The sequence below is a fragment of the Scyliorhinus torazame genome, chromosome 2, assembly GCF_047496885.1.
Source record: "Scyliorhinus torazame isolate Kashiwa2021f chromosome 2, sScyTor2.1, whole genome shotgun sequence".
In the NCBI taxonomy this organism is placed as follows: Eukaryota; Metazoa; Chordata; class Chondrichthyes; order Carcharhiniformes; family Scyliorhinidae; genus Scyliorhinus; species Scyliorhinus torazame.
The window spans coordinates 215,719,952-215,747,481 of record NC_092708.1 but is presented as its reverse complement, the minus strand read 5'-3'; the positions used below and the strand labels follow the sequence as shown (position 1 = coordinate 215,747,481).

At 49.1% G+C, this 27,530-nt stretch overlaps 1 protein-coding gene across 3 annotated transcripts in view; it reads left to right on the top strand.

The window, feature by feature from the left end:
* Positions 1 to 27,530, top strand: part of bmpr2b (bone morphogenetic protein receptor, type II b (serine/threonine kinase)) — a 490,709-nt gene that overhangs the window by 211,617 nt on the left and 251,562 nt on the right. For 2 of the 3 annotated variants that reach the window (XM_072483685.1, XM_072483676.1), the window contains exon 2: positions 13,896 to 14,075. In XM_072483685.1, coding sequence (XP_072339786.1) covers positions 13,896 to 14,075 — 180 coding nt within the window. The remainder of the gene's footprint in view (positions 1 to 13,895; positions 14,076 to 27,530) is intronic. The other variant, XM_072483695.1, reaches the window with a different exon arrangement.

Genomic DNA, 27,530 nt, shown 5'->3' with positions numbered 1-27,530 from the left:
CCAACATCATTGTGCACTCGCGTGTTATCTCGGTCTGTGGGCGCAGGCACGGATTGGCAATGTGTCCACTGACAATCTGCCTCAGCCATTTGAGGGGATTATCTCCCCAATTGACCAGTATATTACATTTCCCATGCAATTTTAAGTTTGTTTTATGTGCAACATAGGCAGGTGAACCAAACATTTTTACACTTTCCTCAATCAATGGCAGGATAAAAGGGGACTGGAGCAAAGGCAAGCTGAGGAGTTAGTTTTTGGATGTGAAGTGAGAGGCTGTTTGTGAGTACAGAGAGCGTTTTTTCTGTGTAAGGTTCATCATAATGTGGAGCTTACAGGCCATTGCTATCCTTTTGCACCAGAGATTTGGATCCCACTGTTACCCTCTGTGCACAGGTCAGCCCTATTTGCATACCTGCAGATGGGTGGAGGATACTCATCAGGTAGCACCTCTGAGGGGTACTGGGGACAAAGAGAAGGGAGGCCTGGTGGTTGCAGGCATCACCCTTGGGCAGAGACATAGGCACAAGTTGATTCGGGCCAGCCGGGAGGGCAAGGATATGCCACCATGATCGCTGCCAGGGTGTACAGGCAGCGATCAAACTATCGGGACATGACAGGTCCAATGCCGCAGGAGACGGAGACGTTCAATGTAACGACCATCTGCCAGAAGAGTGGCCCAGAGATAGCCTCCAATTATATGCATGGACTCCAAATGCCCGTGGCTCTAAAGTTAACTGTGACACTAAGCTGTTAAGTATCTGGATCATCCCAGGGCTCTGTGAGTGATTTTGTGGAGTATCATAGTCAGTGCACACAGCTGCGTGAAGCTGGTGACTAACCCTCTGATCAGGCAGGTGAGAACATTCCTTTTTTTCAGGACGGACCAAGTCAGCCAGGTTGAGCAGGCCAGAGGCTTTGCCGTAATAGCAGGATTCTCCCACACCCAGGGTGTCATCAATTGCACCTATGTGGCCATCAAGACGCCAGGCGGGCACTTTTGTCAACAGGAAGGCTTTTCGCTCCATAAATGATAGACTGTGACCATAAGAACCAGATTCTGCAAGTCTGTACAAGGTGCCCGGGCATCTCCCACAATGCCTACATACTGCGCCATTCGTAACTGCCAGGAGTCTTCACTGCTCCAGCTTGCTTCAACGGGTGGATGATTGATGACGAGGGGTATCCGTTGAGAAGGTGGCAGATGATGCCAGTCAGGCGCCTGAGGAAAGAAGCAGAGGAGAGATACAACAGCTGCTATGTATATGGAAGGGTGGTGGAGAGGACCTTTGGCCTGCTAAAGGTAACGTTCCGATGCCTGGACCGATATGGCCTGATCCGTCTGAGCGAGCATCGCTCATTGTCTTCTGCACTCTTCATAATTTTGCTATCTCCAGGGGTGAATCTCTGAACCAGGAAGACACTGATGAGGACTGCGATGTAGACCTGGATACAGATCCTGTGCAGCTAGAAAGTGAGGGCGAGGAGGCTGAAACCATGAACCTTCAGGGGGGCAGGGACACCAGGGAAGCCCTGATTCAGCGCAATGTCAGCTAGGCCAGCATGCCCTGCATTTCCACAGAGTCCATGGGCACCAGCCCAATCCCGAACACCTCACACATAACCACTGCATAAGACAAATTGACTTAGTAATCAAACTTGATACTCTGGACGTTTCTCCACAGCCATTTATGAGGCCGAAACCATTTGAGCACACAGAACAGTGATGGCTTATGAGCAATAAGTAATTTATGTGAGAGCAATAACATAAGACAAAGTGAAAATATCCAGCTGGATCATCAACAGTATACAGTGATAGGGAAAAAACCCAAAACCATCCTGTGGATACTGCTAGTTTTGCCCATTGTGTCTTTAGCTTACGCCGTGGGTGCTATGTCTAGATGGCGCTCCTTTGCTGCCGGTGGCATGGCAGGTGGGTTGCTGGCTTTGATGCCCAGTTAGCGCCATCGTCTGGCTAGCGGGGCCTGTGCAGGCACTACCTGGAATGGTGTGCTCAGCGACATGGCTGGGCAATCCTCAGTCGCTGCGCACCCAGGGCATGGCATGTTGATGGGCAGAGAAGTGGAGGAGCTGCTTCACCAAAGAAGGATGGACACCCGTTGGAGAGGCTGGTTGCTGCAATCTTCTCCCACACTGGAAGTGATCTCCCAAATAAATCAGAGTCCTGGACAATCCCATCCACCACCAGTCTCCTCCATCTGGCTGAAATTGTCCTCTCACTGAACAATTTATCCATTAACATGTCTCAAAGGTGTGGCGATGGGTACCTGCATGGGTCTCCGTTTTGGCTGTCTCTTTATGGGGTATGTTGAACATTCCTTGTTCCAGTCCTACTTGGGCCCCATCCCACAACTCTTTTATCAGTACATCGATAACTGCTTCCGTGCCGCTTCATGTTGCCGCCTGGCCCTGGAAAAATGTTATTAATTTTGCGTCCAATTTCCACCCCTTTATCACCTTTACATGGTCCATCCCCAACACTTCCATTCCCTTCTTTGACTTTTCTATTTAAATTCTGGGGATTTCTGTCCACTAAAATCCATTTTAAACCTACTGACCCCCACAGCTACCTTGACTACAGCTCTTCACACCCCACATCTTGGAAGGGCACTATCCCATTTTCCTAGTTCCTTCACCTCCGTTGCACGGGTTCCAGTGTCGTTCCAAACAGTGCTGCTGACATGTCTTCATTCTTCCTTAATCGTGGTTTCCCACCCACTGTGGACAACAGGGCTCTCAACTGTGTCCAACCCATCTCCCGCACCTCTGATCTGTTGCTCTTTTTTAACCTTAGTCTATTTGCTCTGTTTATGTCACCTTTGCTCATGAGTCGCCAGGTATCTTTATGATACCGCCACGTGGTTCAAGTTCAGGTTATGATTAATAATACAGCACACCGCTTAGTAAGGATTAAAACAACGGTCATTTATTATATACAACAAGCAATATTAATACCCTAATATTACTTTCTATATAATAAACCTATCACTACTGGCCAATACTTAACTTGGGAAGAGCCCACCAGGTCAGGGAAACGAATGGCTTGTCCAATCAAATCTGGCTCGCGGGATTCAAAAGGCTGCTACAGGTCGGTGGCTAGGTGTCTCTACCGGGTAGCGATCGCTGGATTCAAACTTACTATTGCCGGTGGCTGGTCTTGCGAAGGTCTCGAGCAGGCGAAGAGGAGAGAGAGAGAGATCTGAACTTGGACCTTCACTTTTATAGGGCCCAGGGGCTTCCCGCCTCCTGGGGCGGCCCTTGACCCTGAGTCCCAAGTGATTGTATCTGTCCCCAATCTCTGGGGTCGATGTGTCCAATGGTGAGGTGATTCCTCGATCGGGGGGTGGTCGCTCACCTGTCTTTGTTTCGGCCATTGCAGGCGCCGACATGTCTGGCCCGGTATTCAATTGCTAATATGTTGCAATTGTTCCCGGGGATAGCCGATGTAACTGTGAATGTCTGAATAGATGGGCTGCAAACAGTCCTGAATGCAACTGCAAAAACCTGGGTTGATGGGCTCTTGATAGCCCTGAGTATCGATCTGGGCTACCTTCCCAGAGCCGAATATGCAATACTGTCTGCAGCTGCCTGCTTGTGTCTTCTTGGCTGCTTTTCCCAGCAGTCTTTCGGGTTAGCCATTTTAAACTGGGTTTTGGCCAGATTAATCGGAACGCAGCCATTTTACATTCCTTAATCGTGGTTTCCCACCCACTGTGGACAACAGGGCTCTCAACTGTGTCCAACCCATCTCCCGCACCTCTGATCTGTTGCTCTTTTTTAACCTTAGTCTATTTGCTCTGTTTATGTCACCTTTGCTCATGAGTCGCCAGGTATCTTTATGATACCGCCACGTGGTTCAAGTTCAGGTTATGATTAATAATACAGCACACCGCTTAGTAAGGATTAAAACAACGGTCATTTATTATATACAACAAGCAATATTAATACCCTAATATTACTTTCTATATAATAAACCTATCACTACTGGCCAATACTTAACTTGGGAAGAGCCCACCAGGTCAGGGAAACGAATGGCTTGTCCAATCAAATCTGGCTCGCGGGATTCAAAAGGCTGCTACAGGTCGGTGGCTAGGTGTCTCTACCGGGTAGCGATCGCTGGATTCAAACTTACTATTGCCGGTGGCTGGTCTTGCGAAGGTCTCGAGCAGGCGAAGAGGAGAGAGAGAGAGATCTGAACTTGGACCTTCACTTTTATAGGGCCCAGGGGCTTCCCGCCTCCTGGGGCGGCCCTTGACCCTGAGTCCCAAGTGATTGTATCTGTCCCCAATCTCTGGGGTCGATGTGTCCAATGGTGAGGTGATTCCTCGATCGGGGGGTGGTCGCTCACCTGTCTTTGTTTCGGCCATTGCAGGCGCCGACATGTCTGGCCCGGTATTCAATTGCTAATATGTTGCAATTGTTCCCGGGGATAGCCGATGTAACTGTGAATGTCTGAATAGATGGGCTGCAAACAGTCCTGAATGCAACTGCAAAAACCTGGGTTGATGGGCTCTTGATAGCCCTGAGTATCGATCTGGGCTACCTTCCCAGAGCCGAATATGCAATACTGTCTGCAGCTGCCTGCTTGTGTCTTCTTGGCTGCTTTTCCCAGCAGTCTTTCGGGTTAGCCATTTTAAACTGGGTTTTGGCCAGATTAATCGGAACGCAGCCATTTTACATGGCTACAGATCTCACCCACTCCCCTCCCTCCCAGAACCAGGACAGGGTCCCCCTTGTCCTCACTTTTCACCACACTAGCCTCCGCATTCAAAGAATCATCCTCCGCCTGTTTCACCAACTCCAGCATAATTCCACTATGAAACACACAGAAAATAGAAGCCAGGAGGAGGCCATTCGGCCCTTCAAACCTGCTCTGCCATTCACCACGATCATGGCTGATCATCAAGTTCAATACCCTGATTCCGCCTTCCCCCCCATATCCCTGGACCCCTTTAGCCCCAGCTAAATATAATTCCTTCTTGAAATTACTCAACATTTTTTTTTTTTTAATAAATATTTTATTGAAAATTTTTGGTCAACCAACACAGTACATTGTGCATCCTTTACACAATATTATAACAACACAGATAACAATGACCTATTTTATATAAACAAAAAACAAAAAATGAATAAATATTAAATAACAAAAAAAAAAGAAAACTAGCCCTAATTGGCAACTGCCTTGTCACAAGCTACACCCCCCCCCGCCCACCCACCCCCCCCCCCCCCCCCCAAATCCTGGGCTGCTGCTGCTGCCTTCTTTTTTCCCCCCATCTATCTATCCGCAAGATATTCGACGAACGGTTGCCACCGCCTGGTGAACCCTTGAGCCGACCCCCTTAGGACGAACTTAATCCGCTCTAGCTTTATAAACCCCGCCATGTCATTTATCCAGGTCTCCACCCCCGGGGGCTTGGCTTCTTTCCACATTAACAATATCCTGCGCCGGGCTACTAGGGACGCAAAGGCCAAAACATCGGCCTCTCTCGCCTCCTGCACTCCCGGCTCTTGTGCAACCCCAAATATAGCCAACCCCCAGCTTGGTTCGACCCGGACTCCTACTACTTTTGAAAGCGCCTTTGTCACCCCCATCCAAAACCCCTGTGGTGCCGGGCATGACCAAAACATATGGGTATGATTCGCTGGGCTTCTCGAGCACCTCGCACACCTATCCTCCACCCCAAAAAATTTACTGAGCCGTGTTCCAGTCATATGTGCCCTGTGTAATACCTTAAACTGAATCAGGCTTAGCCTGGCACACGAGGACGACGAGTTTACCCTGCTTAGGGCATCTGCCCACAGCCCCTCCTCGATCACCTCCCCTAGCTCTTCTTCCCATTTCCCTTTTAGTTCATCCACCATAGTCTCCCCTTCGTCCCTTATTTCCCTATATATATCTGACACCTTACCATCCCCCACCCATGTCTTTGAGATCACTCTGTCCTGCACCTCTTGTGTCGGGAGCTGCGGAAATTCCCTCACCTGTTGCCTCGCAAAAGCCCTCAATTGCATATACCTGAATGCATTCCCTTGGGGCAACCCATATTTCTCGGTCAGCGCTCCCAGACTCGCGAACTTCCCATCCACAAATAGATCTTTCAATTGCGTTATTCCTGCTCTTTGCCACATTCCATATCCCCCATCCATTCTCCCCGGGGCAAACCTATGGTTGTTTCTTATCGGGGACCCCCCCAATGCTCCAGTCTTTCCCCTATGTCGTCTCCACTGTCCCCAAATCTTCAGTGTAGCTACCACCACCGGGCTTGTGGTGTAGTTCCTCGGTGAGAACGGCAATGGGGCTGTCACCATAGCCTGCAGGCTAGTCCCCCTACAGGACGCCCTCTCTAATCTCTTCCACGCCGCTCCCTCCTCCTCTCCCATCCACTTACTCACCATTGAAATATTAGCGGCCCAATAGTACTCACTTAGGCTCGGTAGTGCCAGCCCCCCCCTATCCCTACTACGCTGTAAGAATCCCTTCCTCACTCTCGGAGTCTTCCCGGCCCAAACAAAACCCATGATGCTCTTTTCTATCCTTTTAAAAAAAGCCTTCGTAATCACCACCGGGAGGCACTGAAACACAAAGAGGAATCTCGGGAGGACCACCATCTTAACCGCCTGCACCCTCCCTGCCATTGACAGGGCTACCATATCCCATCTCTTGAAATCTTCCTCCATCTGTTCCACCAACCGCGTTAAATTTAGCCTGTGCAATGTGCCCCAATTCTTAGCTATCTGGATCCCCAGGTAACGAAAGTCTCTTGTTACCTTCCTCAACGGTAGGTCCTCTATTTCTCTACTCTGCTCCCCTGGATGCACCACAAACAGCTCACTCTTCCCCATGTTCAATTTATACCCTGAAAAATCCCCAAACTCCCCAAGTATCCGCATTATTTCTGGCATCCCCTCCGCCGGATCCGCCACATATAGTAGCAAATCATCCGCATACAAAGATACCCGGTGTTCTTCTCCTCCCCTAAGTACTCCCCTCCATCTCTTGGAACCCCTCAGCGCTATCGCCAGGGGCTCAATCGCCAGTGCAAACAGTAATGGGGACAGAGGACATCCCTGCCTTGTCCCTCTATGGAGCCGAAAATATGCCGATCCCCGTCCATTCGTGACCACACTCGCCACTGGGGCCCTATACAATAGCTGCACCCATCTAACATACCCCTCTCCAAAACCAAATCTCCTCAACACCTCCCACAAATAATCCCATTCCACTCTATCAAATGCTTTCTCGGCATCCATCGCCACTACTATCTCCGTTTCACCCTCTGGTGGGGCCATCATCATTACCCCTAACAGCCTCCGTATATTCGTGTTCAGCTGTCTCCCCTTCACAAACCCAGTTTGGTCCTCGTGAACCACCCCCGGGACACATTCCTCTATTCTCATTGCCATTACCTTGGCCAGGACCTTGGCATCCACATTTAGGAGGGAAATTGGTCTGTAGGACCCGCATTGTAGCGGGTCCTTTTCCTTCTTTAAGAGAAGCGATATCGTTGCTTCAGACATAGTCGGGGGCAGTTGTCCCCTTTCCTTTGCCTCGTTAAAGGTCCTCGTCAGTACCGGGGCGAGCAAGTCCAAATATTTTCTATAGAATTCAACTGGGAATCCGTCCGGTCCCGGGGCCTTTCCCGTCTGCATACTCCTAATTCCTTTCACCACTTCTTCTACCTCGATCTGTGCTCCCAGTCCCACCCTTTCCTGCTCTTTCACCTTGGGAATTTCCAGCCGATCCAAAAAGTCCATCATTCTCTCCCTCCCATCCGGGGGTTGAGCTTCATATAATTTTTTATAAAATGTCTTGAACACTTCATTCACTCTCTCCGCTCCCCGCTCCATCTCTCCTTCCTCGTCCCTCACTCCCCCTATTTCCCTCGCTGCTCCCCTTTTCCTCAATTGGTGTGCCAGCAATCTGCTCGCCTTCTCCCCATATTCATACTGTACCCCCTGCGCCTTCCTCCATTGTGCCTCTGCAGTGCCTGTAGTCAGTAAGTCAAATTCCACATGCAGCCTTTGCCTTTCCCTGTACAATCACTCCTCCGGTGCTTCCGCATATTGTCTGTCCACCCTCAAAAGTTCTTGCAGCAACCGCTCCCGTTCCTTACTCTCCTGCTTCCCTTTATGTGCCCTTATTGATATCAGCTCCCCCCTAACCACCGCCTTCAACGCCTCCCAGACCACTCCCACCTGGACCTCCCCATTGTCATTGAGTTCCAAGTACTTTTCAATACATCCCCTCACCCTTAGACACACCCCCTCATCCGCCATTAGTCCCATGTCCATTCTCCAGGGTGGGCGCCCTCCTGTTTCCTCCCCTATCTCCAAGTCCACCCAGTGTGGGGCATGATCCGAAATGGCTATAGCCGTATATTCCGTTCCCCTCACCTTCGGGATCAATGCCCTACCCAGCACAAAAAAGTCTATGCGCGAATAGACTTTATGGACATAGGAGAAAAACGAGAACTCCTTACTCCTAGGTCTACTGAATCTCCACGGGTCCACACCTCCCATCTGCTCCATAAAATCCTTAAGCACCTTGGCTGCTGCCGGCCTCCTACCAGTCCTGGACTTCGACCTATCCAGCCCTGGTTCCAACACCGTGTTAAAGTCTCCCCCCATTATCAGCTTTCCCGTCTCTAGGTCCGGAATGCGTCCTAGCATTCGCCTCATAAAATTGGCATCATCCCAGTTCGGGGCATACACGTTTACCAAAACCACCATCTCTCCCTGTAGTTTGCCACTCACCATCACGTATCTGCGTTCATTATCCGCCACTATAGTCTTTGCCTCGAACATTACCCGCTTCCCCACTAATATAGCCACCCCCCTGTTTTTCGCATCCAGCCCCGAATGGAACACCTGCCCCACCCATCCTTTGCGCAGCCTAACCTGGTCTATCAGTTTCAGGTGCGTTTCCTGTAACATAACCACATCTGCTTTAAGTTTCTTACGGTGTGCGAGTACCCGTGCCCTCTTTATCGGCCCGTTAAGCCCTCTCTCGTTCCACGTGATCAGCCGAGTTGGGGGGCTTCCCACCCCCCCCCCCCCCCCCCCTTGCCGATTAGCCATCATCTTTTTCCAGCTTCTCACCCAGTTCCCACGCAGCTGTATCTCCCCCAGGCGGTGCCCCCCCCCCATCCTCTCCCGTACCCGCTCCCCCCTTTCCCCAGCAGCAGCAACCCAGTAATTCCCCCCTCCCACCCCCCCCGCTAGACCCCCCGCTAGCGTAATTACTCCCCCCATGTTGCTCCCAGAAGTCAGCAAACTCTGGCTGACCTCGGCTTCCCCCCGTGACCACGGCTCGCACCGTGCGACGCCCCCTCCTTCCTGCTTCTCTATTCCCGCCATAATTATCATAGCGCGGGAGCCAAGCCCGCGCTTCTCCCTTGGCCCCGCCCCCCATGGACAACGCCCCATCTCCTCTCCCTCCCCACCTCCCCCCATCACCACCTGTGGGAGAGAGAAAAGTTACCATACCGCAGGATTAGAACATAAAACCCCTCTTCGCCCCCCACATTCGCCCCCCCACTTTGTCCAAACGTTCTTTTTAATAATCCACTCATTCCAGTTTTTCTTCTACAATAAAAGTCCACGCTTCATCCGCCGTCTCAAAGTAGTGGTGCCTCCCTTGATATGTGACCCACAGTCTTGCCGGTTGCAGCATTCCAAATTTTATCTTCCTTTTATGAAGCACCGCCTTGGCCCGATTAAAGCTCGCCCTCCTTCTCGCCACCTCCGCACTCCAGTCTTGATAAACGCGGATCACCGCGTTCTCCCATTTACTGCACCGAGTTTTCTTCGCCCATCTAAGGACCATTTCTCTATCCTTAAAACGGAAGAATCTCACCACTATGGCTCTGGGAGTTTCTCCTGCTCTCGGTCCTCGCGCCATAACTCGGTACGCTCCCTCCACCTCCAACGGACCCGTCGGGGCCTCCGCTCCCATTAACGAGTGCAGCATCGTGCTCACATATGCCCCAACGTCCGCCCCCTCCACACCTTCAGGAAGACCAAGAATCCTCAGGTTGTTCCTCCTTGCGTTGTTTTCCAGTGCCTCCAACCTCTCCACACATAGTTTCTGATGTGCCTCCTGTATCTCCGTCTTCACCACCAGGCCCTGTATATCGTCCTCATTCTCGGCTGCCTTCGCCTTCACGACCCGAAGCTCTTGCTCCTGGGTCTTTTGTTCCTCCTTTAGCCCTTCAATCGCCTGTAGTATCGGGGCCAGCAGCTCTTTCTTCATTTCCTTTTTTATCTCCTCCACGCAGCATTTCAAGAACTCTTGTTGTTCAGGGCCCCATATGAAACTGCCACCTTCCGACGCCATCTTGGTTTTTGCTTGCCTTCCTTGCCGCTGCTCCAAAGGATCCGCTGCAATCCGGCCACTTTCCTCTCCTTTTTCCATCCGAGTCCAGGGGGAATTCCCTTCTGGTTTACCGCACGGTGTTTTTAGCCGTTAAAATTGCCGTTGGGGCTCCTATCAAGAGCCCAAAAGTCCGTTCCACCGGGAGCTGCCGAAACGTGCGACTTAGCTGGTCATCGCCGCACCCGCTGGATTTATTACTCAACATTTTGGCCTCAACTACTTTCTGTGGTAGCAAATTCGACAGATTCACCTCTGAAGAAATTTCTCCTCACCTCATTCCTAAAAGGTTTACCCCTTGTCCTCAAACTATGACCCCTAATTCTGGACTCCCCCACCATCTGGAATATTCTTTCTGAATCTGCCCTATCTAGTCCTGTTAGAATTTTATAAGTTTCTATGAGATCCCCTCTCACTCTTCTAAACTCCTAACCGATTTAGTCTCTTCTCATGTGACAGTCCCGCCATCCTAGGAATCAACCTGTTAAATATTCGCTGCACACCCTCCATAGCAAGAATATCCTTCCTCAGATAAGGACACCAAAACTGCTCGCATCTTCCCCTCATTACTCTTGTCAGCATTTCGCAGGGACCATTCCCTCCGGGATACCCTGGTCCATTCCTCCATCACCCCCAGCACCTCACCCTTTTCCCATGGCACCTTCCCATGAATCACAGACGGTGTAACACCTGCCCCTTTACCTCTTTTAAGCTAAAGGTTTACCTCTTGTCAACCTCCACCTACCGCTGGTCCCTTATCCAGCCCCACTATTCGACGCTGCCCACAACAGTATAAATCTGTCCGGGGCGGCACGGTGGTGCAGTGGTTAGCACTGTTGCCTCACGGCGCCGAGAACCCTGGTTCGACCCTGGCACCGGGTCACTGTACGTGTGGGGTTTGCACAATCGCCCCATGTCTGTGTGGGTTTCATCCCCACAACCCAAAGATGTGCAGCACAGGTGGATTGGCCATGTTAAATTGGCCCTTAATAGGGAAAAAAAAGAATTGGGTACTCTAAAATTTAAAAACAAATCTGACCCTATTTCCAGTTCTCTCCAGCTTTGACAGTCATCAGACTTGAAACGTTAGCTCCTTCTCTCTCCACAGATGCTGCCAAACATGCTGAGATTGTCCAGTATTTTCTGTCTTTGTTTCCGATTCCAGCATCTGCAATAATTCGCTATTATCACATATGTCCATGGGCAATGCCTCTGCAGTTGTAGAGTGAAGCAGATCCAATACACACCAAACATACAAATGTGTTAGAGGCCTGTCTCCAACCAGCCCCAAATGCTTAGAGTCCACTCTGGCACACCAAGCTTTAGCAATCTGAGTGTCAATGGTTATGGGGAGAAGGCAGGAGAATGGGGATGAGAAACATAATCAGCCATAATTGAATGGATGAGCAGACTCGAAGGGCCGAATGAGTTCAACAAGATCTTGTTCTTGTTTACTCATGCTATGCTACTGAATGTTTTCCCCTCTACTTTTCCACTAATTTATTTTGAGCGGCTATATCTGGGCTGGTGCTCGAGAAAGATAGTCCTGCTAAAACTATATAAGGCACTAGTTAGACCACACTTGGGATACTGTGAACAGTTTGGTTCCCTTATCTAAGGAAATATATACTGGCTTTGGAGACAGTCCAGAGATGGTTCACTGAGTTGGTCCTTGGTATGGAGGGATTTTCTTAATGCAGAGAGGTTGAGTAGATTGGGCCTGTACTCATTGGAGTTGAGAAAAATGAGAGGTGACCTAAACATTTAGGGTTCTCAGAGGGGTACGTGCTGAGAGGATGCTTCATCTTGTGGGAAAGTCTAGAACCTGAGGGCATAATCTCAGACTAACGGGTCGTCCATTTAAGAAAGAGATGAGGAGGAATTTCTTCTCTCATAGGGTAGTGAATCTGTGGAATTCTTTACTGTAGAGGCTCGGTCTCACGTATGTGGTAGCACAGTGGTTAGCATTGTTGCTTCACAGTGCCAGGGACCCAGGTTTGATTCCCGGTTTAGGTTCCTGTCTGTGTTGAGTCTGTACCTCTGTCTGCGTGGGTTCCTCCAGGTGCTCCGGTTTCCTCCCACAGTCCAAAGATGTGCAGGTTAGATGGATTGGCCGTGCTAAATTGCCCTTTAGTATCTAAAAGATTAGTTGGGGACTGCGTTATGGGGATAGGATGGAGGCATGGGCTTAAGTAGGGTGTTCTTTCAGTGAGCCGGTGCAGACCCGATGGGCTGAATGGCCTCCTCCTGCACTAACGTCTATGATTCTATGACTTTTTCACAGTAACTTCATTGCAGTATTAATGTAAGCCTACTTGTGACACTAATAAAGATTATATTATAGAACAGATTTTTAATCAGTAAGAGAATCAAGGGTTAAGGGGATAAGGCAGGGAAATGGGGTTGATGATTATATCAGATCAGCCATGATCTCATGACCTCATTGGATGGTGGAGCAGTCTTTTTTTTTTACATTTAGAGTACCCAATTCATTTTTTCCAATTAAGGGGCAATTTAGTGTGACCAGTCCACTTACCCTGCACATCTTTGGGTTGTGGGGGTGAAACCAAACAAACTTGGGGAGAATGTGCAAACTCCACACGGACAGTGACCCAGCCAGAGCCAGGATCAAACCTGGACCTCGATACCGTGAGGCAGCAGTGATAACCACTGCACCACTGTGCTGCCCGGAGAATGGTGGGGTAGTCTTGATGGGTAGAGTGGCCTACTTCTGCTCCTATGTCATATGGTCTTATGGAGTGAGGGACATGGTGAATTGAGCATTGTGAAGTGCTGGGCCTGACGCACTGAAAAAACATGTACTGCTGAGCAGTAATGTTCACTTGTCACTTTCACTCGGGGTGACTCGTACGTTTCCTGATCTGGCTTGCTAAACATAATATGAGGGAAAGGGCAATTAGATGGAAAAAAATTCATGATGAATTGCCCCCCAATTCCACATCTCGAGCTCCCTGCGAGCCCTTCCTTCACCCAGGATCTGTAGTGTTTCCATTCTGTAGGTGAGTGAGATGATATTCCCATGTCTTTCTCATGTTGCAAGTTGCTTGTTCTTGAAAAACAGTGATAAACATAAGAATTATCATTGCTTGCCATGAAATACAGTAAATCCAATGTGTCAGGCAGGCCACAATGTGGATGATAATGAGTGCTTACACAAAGCAATTAGACTTGATGTGTGGTTTTTAGTAATAGGTAAGAATAATAAAGCATGCAAACAAAAAAGTGCTTTGCAGTGAAAATGATTAATTTTCAAGCAAGTCATCATGTACAATTAAAGGCAGACGAATCACAATGATGTTTGTTCAATAATATAGCATTGTGAACTGACGGGATTGGCTGTTCTTGGTTATTTTTAATCCATTTGCCTGGAATTTAGTGACTCAGATACTTCCTTATGAAACTTTTACAGTTTTGTTTAGAATGTTTGCCTCAGTAATGACCTTATAACTTGTAATATTGTCCTAATTTTTATTTATGTTTCTAGCAGCCCAAAGTGGTGAGAGGCTTTGTGCCTTTAGAGACTCGTACACCCGCACCGAGATTCAAGGCATCAGTGAGGAACGCATTAACCGGGACAATGGCACTGTCTTGTGTGAGAAAGGAAGTCAGTGTTACGGACTGTGGGAAAAGATGCGGGATGGAGGGGTCCGTGTGATGAAACAAGGTGAGCATCTCTTCAGGATTTGGGCACTTTCTTCCCTTTGGTGAACAATATAATATCTCTTTGGTGAACAATATCTTGAGTGGAAGTTGCACACACAGTAGAGTAGAATTATGTCCCTCATCTAAAGTCATCAACTACTTTCGTTAGCATTGTACAAAAGAATGCAATTCTCACTTGGTTCATGAAGTGTATCAGGCCTGAAATCCTGTAGTCAGTATTGCACCTGGATTTAGTTCATATCTCCCAAAATCAGCAGTTCGTCTCCCGATCACCGTTGATGACAATTTAGGAGGATATTTCACTGCCTCACCAGCTCACGCATACTCTTTGGGGTTGCAGTCTGTCCCTTGCAGGATAAATAGACTCTAGGATACCACTGTACTATTGCTTCAATTTTCATTCAGGTGCCAATTGCACTGGGCTGCCCTGTATGATGTAATGTCCTGTCTCTGGCCCGGTCACGCCATCCTCACTGCCACAGACAGCCAGCAGATATATTGGGAACAATTGAAGCCCAGAGTGTTTTAATAGTAATGCAGCCCATCTCTCCTACTATTTCTCTGCTGGATACCCATTCTACTTCACAATTGCAAAATTTTATTCAGTGCAATTTAAGTCTGCCTCACAGAGGAATGTACGAAGTCTTACAACACCAGGTTAAAGTCCAACAGGTTTTTTTCGATGTCACTAGCTTTCGGAGCGCTGCTCCTTCCTCAGGTGAATGAAGAGGTATGTTCCAGAAACATATATATAGACAGATTCAAAGATGCCAGACAATGCTTGGAATGCGAACATTAGCAGGTGATTAAATCTTCACAGATCCAGAGATGGGGTAACCCCAGGTTAAAGAGGTGTGAATTGTGTCAAGCCAGGGCAGTTGGTAGGATTTCGCAGGCCAGATGGTGGGGGATGAATGTAATGCGACATGAATCCCAGGTCCCGGTTGAGGCCACACTCATGTGTGCGGAACTTGGCTATAAGTTCCTGCTCGGCAATTCTGCGTTGTCGCGCGTCCTGAAGGCCGCCTTGGAGAACGCTTACCCGGAGGCTGAATGCCCTTGACTGCTGAAGTGTTCCCCGACTGGAAGGGAACATTCCTGCCTGGTGATTGTTGCGCGATGTCCGTTCATTCGTTGCCGCAGCGTCTGCATGGTCTCGCCAATGTACCACGCTTCGGGACATCCTTTCCTGCAGCGTATGAGGTAGACAACGTTGGCCGAGTCGCATGAGTATGTACCGCGTACCTGGTGGGTGGTGTTCTCACGTGTAATAGTGGTATCCATGTCGATGATCTGGCACGTCTTGCAGAGATTGCCAAGGCAGGGTTGTGTGGTGTCGTGGTCACTGTTCTGAAGACTGGGTAGTTTGCTGCAAACAATGGTTTGTTTGAGGTTGTGCGGTTGTTTGAAGGCAAGTAGTGGGGGTGTGGGGATGACCTTGGCAAGATGTTCATCATTATCAATGACGTGTTGAAGGCTGTGAAGAAGATGACGTTGTTTCTCCGCTCCGGGGAAGTACTGGACGACGAAGGGTATTCTGTCGGTTGTGTCCCATGTTTGTCTCCTGAGGAGGTTGGTGCGGTTTTTCGCTGTGGCGCGTTGGAACTGTCGATCGATGAGTCGAGTGTCATATCCCGTTCGTACGAGGGCATCTTTCAACGTCTGTAGATGTCTGTTACGCTCCTCCTCGTCTGAGCAGATCCTGTGTATACGGAGAGCTTGTCCATAGGGGATGGCTTCTTTAATGTGTTTAGGGTGGAAGCTAGAGAAGTGGAGCATCGTGAGGTTATCCGTGGGTTTGCGGTAAAGCGAAGTGCTGAGGTGACCGTCTTTGATGGAGACGAGTGTGTCCAAGAATGCAACTGATTTTGGAGAGTAGTCCATGGTGAGTCTGATGGTTGGATGGAACCTATTCATGTCATCGTGTAGTCGTTTCAGTGATTCTTCGCCGTGGGTCCAAAGGAAAAAAATGTCATCGATGTATCTGGTGTATAACATCGGTTGAAGGTCCTGTGCGGTGAGTAGGTCCTGTTCAAACTTGTGCATGAAGATGTTGGCGTATTGGGGTGCGAATTTGGTCCCCATGGCTGTTCCGTGCGTCTGGATGAAGAACTTGTTGTCGAAGGTGAAGACGTTGTGATCCAGAATGAAGCGGGTGAGTTGCAGAATTGCGTCTGGAGATTGGCAGTTGTCGGTGTTGAGTACTGAGGCTGTTGCAGCAATGCCGTCGTCATGGGGGATGCTGGTGCAGAGTGCCGAGACGTCCATTGTGACGAGGAATGTTCCTGGTTCAACTGGTCCATGGGTGCTGAGTTTCTGCAGGAAGTCCGTAGTGTCACGATAGAAGCTGGGCGTACCTTGTACGATGGGTTTCAAGATGCCCTCGATGTAGCCAGAGAGGTTCTCACACAAGGTCCCATTGCCTGAAACGATAGGGCGGCCTGGTGTGTTGGCCTTATGTATTTTCGGGAGGCAGTAGAGATCTCCGATGCGGGGAGTACGTGGGATGAGAGCATGTAGGGTGCTCTGAAGATCTGGAGCCAAGGTCTTGATCAGTCTGTTAAGTTGGCGGATGTGTTCCTTGGTCGGATCTGCGGGTAACTGTCTGTAGTGTTCTTGGTTGTTCAGTTGTCGGTATACTTCTTTGCAGTAGTCCGTTCTGTTCAGTACGACAGTGGCCCCTCCTTTGTCTGCTGGTTTGATGACGATGCTGCAGTTGGTCTTGAGAGCGAGGATGGCATTGCGTTGTGCTTGGGTGACGTTCGGGGCTGTCTTGTGAATGCGACTGATGAATCTGGCATTGACGCGACTCCTGCCGGCTTGAGCACACATGTCGAGTCTAAGGCAGCGGCCTTCCGGAGGAGGACATTAAAGAAGCCATCCCCTATGGACAAGCTCTCCGTATACACAGGATCTGCTCAGACGAGGAGGAGCGTAACAGACATCTACAGACGTTGAAAGATGCCCTCGTACGGACGGGATATGACACTCGACTCATCGATCGACAGTTCCAACGTGCCACAGCGAAAAACCGCACCAACCTCCTCAGAAGACAAACATGGGACACAACCGACAGAATACCCTTCGTCGTCCAGTACTTCCCCGGAGCGGAGAAACAACGTCATCTTCTTCACAGTCTTCAACACGTCATTGATGACGATGAACATCTTGCCAAGGTCATCCCCACACCCCCACTACTTGCCTTCAAACAACCGCGCAACCTCAAACAAACCATTGTTTGCAGCAAACTACCCAGTCTTCAGAACAGTGACCACGACACCACACAACCCTGCCATGGCAATCTCTGCAAGACGTGCCAGATCATCGACATGGATACCACTATTACACGTGAGAACACCACCCACCAGGTACGCGGTACATACTCATGCGACTCGGCCAACGTTGTCTACCTCATACGCTGCAGGAAAGGATGTCCCGAAGCGTGGTACATTGGCGAGACCATGCAGACGCTGCGGCAACGAATGAACGGACATCGCGCAACAATCACCAGGCAGGAATGTTCCCTTCCAGTCGGGGAACACTTCAGCAGTCAAGGGCATTCAGCCTCTGATCTCCGTGTAAGCGTTCTCCAAGGCGGCCTTCAGGACGCGCGACAACGCAGAATCGCCGAGCAGAAACTTATAGCCAAGTTCTGCACACGAGTGCGGCCTCAACCGGGACCTGGGATTCATGTCGCATTACATTCATCCCCCACCATCTGGCCTGCGAAATCCTACCAACTGTCCTGGCTTGACACAATTCACACCTCTTTAACCTGGGGTTACCCCATCTCTGGATCTGTAAAGATTTAATCACTTGCTAATGGTCGCATTCCAAGCATTGTTTGGCATCTTTGAATCTGTCTATATATGTGTTTCTGGAACATACCTCTTCATTCACCTGAGGAAGGAGCAGCGCTCCGAAAGCTAGTGACACAGAAAAAAACCTGTTGGACTTTAACCTGGTGTTGTAAGACTTCGTACTGTGCTCACCCCAGTCCAACGCCGGCATCTACACATCATCACAGAGGAATGTGGACTTTTGAGCAGTAGTTCTGCATTCGAATGGAATCTGCCAATTTACCGACTTTGTGGAAGAGATAGAATAAGTAAGCAAAGTGGTGTTCACACACCTAAATGCTCTACCAAAATATCAGTGAATATCAGCCCTGAAAGAATTAAGTTATCTACTTGCGTGCACAACAAATTGCAGTGCAGTGGGACTGCAGTTCTGCCCTGTATAAACAAGACAGCAGTGTGATGACACCACGTTCTGTAGATGTGTGATGTTGCCACAAGCACTCTGAATGAAAAGTCCCAGAGTATAAATATAGAAGCTACTGTGATAGCCTAATTTTACCTAATGTCAGTATTAAACATGTTCACATAGAGCATGATTCTTTTTTTTAATGGAAATAGAATGCAATTTCTTTATTTTAAAAAAGGACACAATGGGGAAGCGGAGGAGAAAAAAATTACAACACTTCAATATCGTCAGACTGAGTTTAAAGAGTTAAATATTTTACCTTGATGAGGTTCTTAACCATTTCTTTTTAATTTAAAGAGCGAATTTTTCAATATTCTTTGTAAATCCTATTTGCACATGATGACCACTCCCCCCCCCCCCCCCAAATTTCTTTTAACATGGAGCAGAATCAATTACATTATTAATCAATGTGACCAGCGTTCTATGTTCACTGTAGCCTCGACCAAATGTTGAATAAATGCTCCAGAATTCTATCAGTTTTTAATTGCTTCTTCATAATTTGATTGTGATGTGGTTACAATTATTTCAAGTCCATTTTTAAGTGTCCTTACGTGAATTTATTTTTCATTTAATATCTTTGTGTATTGTTTTCAATGTTAACATTTTTGGTTTCAATTTCTCTACTCAAAGAATCTAAATCCTTCTGCGGATAGAAATATTTGTCGTACTTAAAATTCAACATGTTTGCAGAAAACATATTAAAGACTTCCGGTGGCGGCTATGAGGGAGTAGGTCGCACATTTGGTGGCTCCCGTTCCGGTCGGACTTTTGGACCTTTTCCCCTGACTTTTTTGCGCTTTTGAGCGTGGAACTGGAAAGCAATAGTGCTCAGGCACAGGACCCATACAGAATTGTATGGACCTAAGAAGCCGGAGGGACCGTAAACAGCAGAAGAAGTGGTCGCGTAAGGGCACAGTGGAGGCTGTGAGAGAGACCAGCATGGCTGGTGTTCAGAGCAAGCAGCCGACAGCCCAGCCCACAATGGAGCAGATGATGCAGACGATGCAGGAGGGCGTTTGGCTCTGAAGCGTGACAACTTGGAGCCGCTTTAGAAGTCGATTGATCAGATGGGAAAAAGGCTGGATGATCAGGCTGAGAAGCTCCAGCATTTGGAGAAGTCAGTGGAGGAGCAGGCTGACTTTCAAACGGTGACGGATGTGGAGATTCGGAGGCTGAGGGACCAGCAAAAAGTGCTTCTGGAAAGGCTGGAGGACCTGGGCAACAGATCTCGCTGGCAGAACGTGAGATCCGTGGGCCTCCCGGAGGGGGCAGAGGGGCTAGACGCTGCTGCATATGTGGAGGGTATGTTTCAGAGGTTGCTGGGGAACGAGGTGTTCCTGTGCCCGCCGGTGGTGGACAGGGCACACACAGTGCAGGTGAGGCAGCCGCGACAAGGGGGTCCCCCACGAGCGATGGTGGTACGCTTTCACAGGTACCTGGACAAGGGTGCTGCAATGGGCAAAGAGCACACAAAGCTGTATTTGGGACAATACCACCCTGCGTGTGTACCAAGGTTTGAGTGCGGAGGTGGCCAGGAGGAGGGGAGGCTACAAGCAGGTGAAGGCGATACTGTATAAAAACAAGGTGAAATTTGGGCTGCTTCTTCCAGCGCCAATATGGGTTACGTATAAGGGTCAGCACCACTATTTTGAGGAACCCGAAGAGGCGATGGACTTTGTTAAGAAGCAAGGGCTGGCCCTGAGCTGAGGACGTTTGGCCTCATGTTAGAGCTTTTAAGTATATGTGGTGTCTCTCCCGTTTTGGGATGTATCTTTTTTTTTTGTTCGTTTTTGTGTGGTTTACCTGAATGTTTCCTGTTTGGGCTCTTTGCTTAGTTGGAGTTTGGCTGGGGGGAAATTAATACAAAAAACAGTTAAAAGAGTTGGGTTAAAATGGATGCTTCAGGGGAACTTTATGCGATCTTTTTCTGTGTCTGTATGAGAAGGACTGAAGAGTGCCTGTTATTTCTTATCTCTTTTTCTCTTGTTTCGCTTGAATATGACTTGTATAGGGTGTTTGCTTAAGTAGGGCTGATCTGGGGAAGTGGTGTGGAGGGGTCGGGGGAAGGGTGACTGGGAACAATGGGTGGGAGACGGGCTGGTGCCGAGGCTGGGAGCCCCAGGCTAGCTGAGTGCAGCTAGTCAACGGGAGTCGAGGTGGGGGGTGTCCATATAGTTAGATTAGAGCAGGCGTTATGTGATAGGATGATGTTGCTAGTGGGGGGAGGGGGGGGGGGGGGGAGTTGTTCTGCTGACGGGGATGGAAACTGGGCATGGTAATAGTGAGGAGGTCATGGGTGGAGCCGGCCAGGAGGTGGGCCAGAAGAAGCGCGACACATGGCTGGGGGGCTGGCCAAGGAAAGATGCGTGTGTTTGCGCATCTGCGGGTTCTGAAGGCGGACATAGTCTTGTTGCAGGAGATGCATCTGAAAGTGGCAGACCAGGTTAGGTTAAGGAAGGGCTGGGTCAGTCAGGTCTTTCATTCGGGGCTGGATTCTAAGATGAGGGGAGTTGCGACCCTGATTAATAAAAGGGTACAATTGGAGGTGGAGGGCACAGTCGTGGATGGGGGTGGCAGGTTCGTTATGGTGAGGGGTAAGCTCGAAGGGGTGAGAGTACTCCTGGTCAGTGTGTATGCCCCTAATTGGGACGATGTGGATGTTATTAGGAGGATACTAGGGAAGATCCCCGACTTGGACTTGTGTAAGTTGATCATGGGTGGAGACTTTAATACAGTCCTGGACCCGAGCCTGGACCGGTCATGCTCAAGAACGGGCAGGTTGCCAGCGATGGCAAAGGATCTTGAGAGGGTTCATGGAGCAAATAGGGGGAGCAGATCCGTGGAGATTTAGCCGGCCGACGGCGAGGGAGTTCTCGTACTCCTCCCACGTCCACAAGATGTATTCCCGAATTGACTACTTTGTTGTGAGTAGGAACCTGGTAGCCGGAATGGTGGGGGCAGAATATTCAGCAACTGCCATATCGGACCATGCTTCGCACTGGGTAGACCTGCAGTTTTGTAAGGACAGCTTTCAGCGCCCACCATGGAGGCTGGAAGTTGGGACTACTCGCGGACGAGGCGGTGTGTGAGAGGCTGAGGAAATGAATGCAGAATTACCTGCAGGTGAACGATATTGGAGAAGTCTCGGCAGCGGTGCTCTGGGAGGCACTAAAGGCAGTGGTGAGAGGGGAGCTGATTTCAATCCGGGTGTAAATGGACAGGACAGATAGGGCGGAGACGGACCGACTGATTAAGGAAATTCTACGGGCGGACAGGAGTTACGCGGAATCCCCGAGACCAGAGTTACTCAGGAAACGACAGTGGCTGCAGGCCGAATTTGGGGTGCTGACAACAGGCAAGGCTGTAGAGCAGCTTAGAAAGGTAAAAGGTGCGATTTATGACCATGGGGAGAAGGCCAGTAGAATGCTTGCGCAGCAACTGAGGAAGAGGGAAGCGGCCAGGGAAATAGGGAGGGTAGTGGATGGGGAAGGTGATCTAGTGGGTGATCCAGCAGGGCTGAACAAGGTCTTTAGGGACTTTTATAGGAAGCTGTACACTTCAGAACCGACCGGGGGGGTGGATGAGGCGATTCCTGGACAGACTGACCTTCCCAAGAGAAGGGAGGGGGTTGTGGACGGACTGGGGGCCCTGGTCAGGATCGAAGAGGTATTGGGGGGCCAGAAGGTCATACAGTCGGGTAAAGCCCCGGGGCCGGACGGGTATCCGGTGGAGTTTTACAAAACATTTGCCGGGATAGTGGGGCCAGTGCTGGTCAGGGTCTTTAAGAAGGCAAGAGACAGAGGGAGTTTACACCCGACGATGTCGCAGGCCACCATCTCGCTCATTCTGAAACGGGGTAAGGACCCAGAGGCCCGTGGGTCATACAGGCCGATCTCTTTGATCAACCTAGACGCCAAGTTACTGGCCAAGATTTTGGCGACCTGAATTGAGGACTGTGTACCGGATGTAAATGTGGAGACCAAACCGGGTTTGTAAAGGGGAGGCAGCTGGTGGCCAACATTAGAAGGCTGCTCAACGTGATTATGATGCCCCCGGAGAGTAGGGAGGTAGAGATGGTGGTAGCCATGGATGCTGAAAAGGCTTTTGACCGGGTCGAGTGGGATTATCTGTGGGAGGTACTAGGAATGTTCGGGTTCGGGGCGGGGTTCATCGACTGGGTTAGGGTATTGTATCAGGCCCCGAAGGCGAGTGTAAGGATGAACAGGACGACTTTGGACTACTTTAGACTGCACCGTGGGACAAGGCAGGGCTGCCCCCTCTCCCCACTGCTGTTTGCGCTGGCCATAGAGCAGCTCCGCTGGCAATTGCACTGAGAGCTTCAGTGCTCTGGAGGGGGCTGGTCCGGGGTGGGGAGTGGAACATAGAGTCTCGTTATACGCGGATGATCTGCTGTTAGATGTATCGGACCCAATGGTGGGGATAGACGGTATTATGGCGACCCTGAGGGAATTTGGCCGGTTCTCCGGATACAAACTGAACATGGCTAAGAGCGAGTTGTTTGTAATTCAGGCGAGGGGGCAGGGGATTAGGCTGAAGGGATTGCTGTTCAGGCTGATGGGGGAGAGTTTCCGATATTTGGGGATTCAGGTGGCACGGGACTGGGTGGGTTGCATAAGCTCAACCTGTCACGACTGGTGGAACGAGGGAGGGAGGAGGTCCGGAAGTGGGATGCGCTCCCGCTGTCATTGGTGGGGAGGGTGCAGACTGTTAAGATGACGATTCTCCCGCAGTTCTTGTTTGTTTTTCAGTGTCTCCCCATCTTTATCCCGAGGTCCTTCTTTAAGAGGCTGAATAAAGTTATTCTGGGATTTGTATGGGCAGGGAAGTCCCCGCGGGTGAAGAGGGTGATGCTTGAAAGGAACAGAGGAGAAAGGGGGCTGGCGTTGACAAACTTCAGCAACTATTACTGGACGGCCAACATAGCGATGATAAGGAAATGGATGGTGGGTGCGGGGTCGGTTTGGGAGCAGATGGAGGCGGCTTCGTGCAGGGACACTAGCTTAGCAGCCCTGGTCACGGCGCCTCTGCCGCTTCAGCCGGCACGGTACTCCACCAGCCCGATAGTGGTGGCGGCTCTTCGGATCTGGGGCCAATGGAGGAGGCCAATAGGGGAGGTAAGAGCATCGGTGTGGACCTCAATCTGCGGCAACCACTAATTTGCCCCGGGGAACATGGACGGGGGGTATCGACTGTGGAGGAAGGTGGGGATTGTGAAGATGGGGGATCTGTTCCTGGAAGGGAGCTTTCCGAGCATGGGGCTGGCGAGAGGGAACGACTTTAGATACTTACAGGTGCGGGATTTTGTACACAGACTGGTGCCGTTCTTCCCACGTCTCCCGCCGAAGGGGAGGCAGGACAGGATAGTTTCTAGGGGAGAGGTGGGAAAGGGTAGAATTTCAGACGTCTACAAGGAACTAATGGGAGCTGAGGATACGCAGACCAAGGACCTGAAGCTTAAGTGGGAGGAGGAGCTCAGGGGGGGAGCTCGAGGGTGGTATTTGGGCAGAGGGTAAAGTAGAGTAGGGGGATATTGAGGCAGGTCCGTGCGTGAACAGAGCCGTGGTTTGCACTATGTTTAATTTGTAATTTGTGTCTTGACTTCTTTTTGTTTGTACTGTACAATGTCACTTTTTCTATATGCCTAAAATACCTCAATAAAATTGTTTGTTTAAAAAAAAAAGAAAACATATTAAAATTATTGTCTGATCATGGAAACTGCAGCAACCGAGTAACACACTCATCGCAAATTATACCCTCCGTGTTGATTTAAAACGTTTTTAAATATGTTAAAACAAGTGATATTTTAGCCGTTAAAGAAGGAGAGCAAATGAGCAGGATTTCTATGCCATTTTGGAACATTTTATATAAAGAAGCTGATGAAATACAACGTGTTGCTTTAAGTTCTTGGGGGTTACCATCACCAACAGTCTGTCCTGGTCCACTCACGTTGATGCAACAGTTAAGAAAGCCCAACCACGTCTCTACTTCCTACGGAAGCTAAAGAAATTCGACATTTCTGCATCAACTCTCACAAACGTCTACAGATGTGCCAAAGAGAGCATCCTATCCGGCTGCATTACAGCTTGGTATGGCAACCTCTCGGCCTAAGATCGCAAGAAACCACAGAGTGTGGTGAACTCAACCCAATGCATCACACAAGCTTGCCATTCTCCCACTGATTCTGTATACACCTCCCGGTGCCTCAGAAAGGCAGACAAGCATTGTCAGAGACCCCTCACACCCAGGCTTTGCCCTCTTCCAGACCCTCAACAGGTAGAAGATACAGAAGTCTGAAGACCCGCACATCCAGACATAGGAACAGCTTCTTCACCACAGCTGCCAGACTCCTCAACGACTCACCCTTGGACTGATCTATTACCTGTAAGAACACTATTCACGACTCCCTATGCTGCTCTTGTTTGGCCCTTGTTTCGCACTGTAACCAATCACTATTTGTTTTTTAAAATAAATTTAGAGTACCCAATTATTATTTTTATTCAATTAAGGGCCAATTTAGTGTGACCAATCCACCTAACCTGCACATCTTTTGGGTTGTGGAGGTGAAACCCACGCAGACACTGGGAGAATGTGCAAACTCCACACGGACAGTGACCCAGAGCCGGGATTCAAACCCGGGTGCTCGGGGCCGCAGTCCCAGTGCTAACCACTGCGCCACCGTGCTGCCCTACCTATCACTATTTGTTGATGTACCATTGTCAATGTTCTCTGTTGATTATTCTTTTGTATACCATGTACGTTCCCTTGGCCGTAGAAATATACTTTTCACTGTACTTTGGTACATGTGACAATAAATATCAATCAATCAGTGTAGACCCGATGATGTTTGAGCAGCCATGATTCTTTTTTTGAAATAAATTGAGAGTATCAAATTCATTTTTTCCAATTAATGGGCAATTTAGCATGGCCACCACCTACCCTGCACATCTTTGGGTTCCAAACGCGGGGAGAATGTGCAAACTCCACACGGACAGTGACCCAGGGCTGGAATCGAACCTGGGACCTCGGCGCTGTGAGGCAGCAGTGCTAGCCACTGTGCACCATGCTGCCCTCAAGCTTTGGGGTATTTTTGCCTGCATCAGGGATAATAATCCTTTTTTAAATTATTGTCACAAGCAGGCTTACATTAACACTGCACTGTGAAAATCCGCTAGTTGCCACACTCTGGCGTCTCTTCGGGTACACTGAGGGAGAATTCAGAATGTCCAATTCACCTAACAGCACGCCTTTCAGGACTTGCGGGAGGAAACCGGAGCATCCGGAGGAAACCCACGCCGACACAGGGAGAACGTGCAGACTCTGCACTCAGTGACCCAAGCTGGGAATCGAACCTGAGATCCTGGCGCTGTGAAGCAACTGTGCTAACCACTGTGCTACCGTGGGGCATGTAGAACATGATTCAATGTGTACTAAAGATTCCTCAATGTGGCCAAACCCTGAAACAACAGTCACAGTTTGACATCATAGAACATATAGAACATAGAACGATACAGCGCAGTACAGGCCCTTCGGCCCACGATGTTGCACCGACATGGGAAGTCAAAAAACAAAAGCCATCTAACCTACACTATGCCATTAGCATCCATAAGCTTATCCAATAAACTTTTAAATGCCCTCAATGTTGGCGAGTTCACTACTGTTGCAGGTAGGGCATTCCACGGCCTCACCACTCTTTGCGTAAATAACCTACCTCTGACCTCTGTCCTATATCTATTACCCCTCAGTTTAAGGCTATGTCCCCTCGTGCGAGCCATTTCCATCCGCGGGAGAAGGCTCTCACTGTCCACCCTATCTAACCCCCTGATCATTTTGTATGCCTCTATTAAGTCTCCTCTTAACCTTCTTCTCTCTAACGAAAAGAACCTCAAGTCCATCAGCCTGTCCTCATAAGATTTTCCCTCCATACCAGGCAACATCCTGGTAAATCTCCTCTGCACCCGCTCCAAAGCTTCCACGTCCTTCCTATAATGAGGTAGAACAAATAACATTACAGCACAGGAACAGTGAACTCTCCTCATAGCTAACATCCTCCAGACCAGGCAACGTCCTGGTAAACCTTCTTTGCACTCCCTCCAAAGCATCCACGTCCTTCTGGTAGTGTGGCGACCAGAACTGCACAGAATATTCCAAATGTGGCCTAACTAAAGTTTATATAACTGTAACATTACCTACCAACTCTTGTACTCAATGCCCCGCCCGATCCTACCTCTCTGAGATTGCCGATCTGTGCCAAAGTGAGGCCTAAGAACTAGGTTGTGACTGCCAAACCCATTTTACATAGGACTTTCATTTTCTTAGTTTGGGCTAGATTCCACCCTGAGGTGAAATCCCACTGAACATCAAAGTCAGCTTGGAAACAACGTCCCTTTGAATTCTTAGCCAAACAGAGTAAATTGGTGAGGCTTGAGAAAAATAAAGGACATAGAATACCTTAAAAAGTACATTAAAAAAGGGCGGCACTGTGGCGCAGTGATTAGCACTGCTGCCTACGGCACTGAGGACCCAGGTTTCCTGGATCACTGTCTGTGTAGAGTTTACACATTCTCCCTGTGTTTACGTGGGGTTCACCCCCACGACCCAAAGATGTGCAGGTTAGGTGGATTGGCCACGCTAAATTGGAAAAATATAATTGGGTATTCTAAATTTATTTTTAAAAAGTACATAAAAAATATATAGAGCAAGTTTGCTCAGTAACCCACTCCCCACATCCACAGGTTTGGCACAACCTGGACCAATCATTCCTTTCACTTCCTGACTATGTGATGTGGAAGCGGAATCTGACCTTCACGTACAAAATCAGTGAACGAATGTGCCATCTTAAGCTGAAGTCCCATTTCGGTGCATCACACTCTGAGATAGATCGATATATAAAATATATATATATATGCTAAATTGCCCCTAAATTGGAAATTTAACAAAAATATATATCTATAAATTCAAATGTCCCACATTTTATAGTGAAAAGCAGGCTGCCTTTGAACATGAGGTAGATTGGGTACAGTCAAGGTATATTCCCGTGAGGTGCAAAAGTAAAGGAAACCGAGCCAGAGCTCTGTAGATGATGAAAGAGATAAAGAGTAGGATGAAACAGAAAAATGGTGTACATGACAGCAGTCATGTTGATTATCAAGTGAGAAACAGGTTGAATATG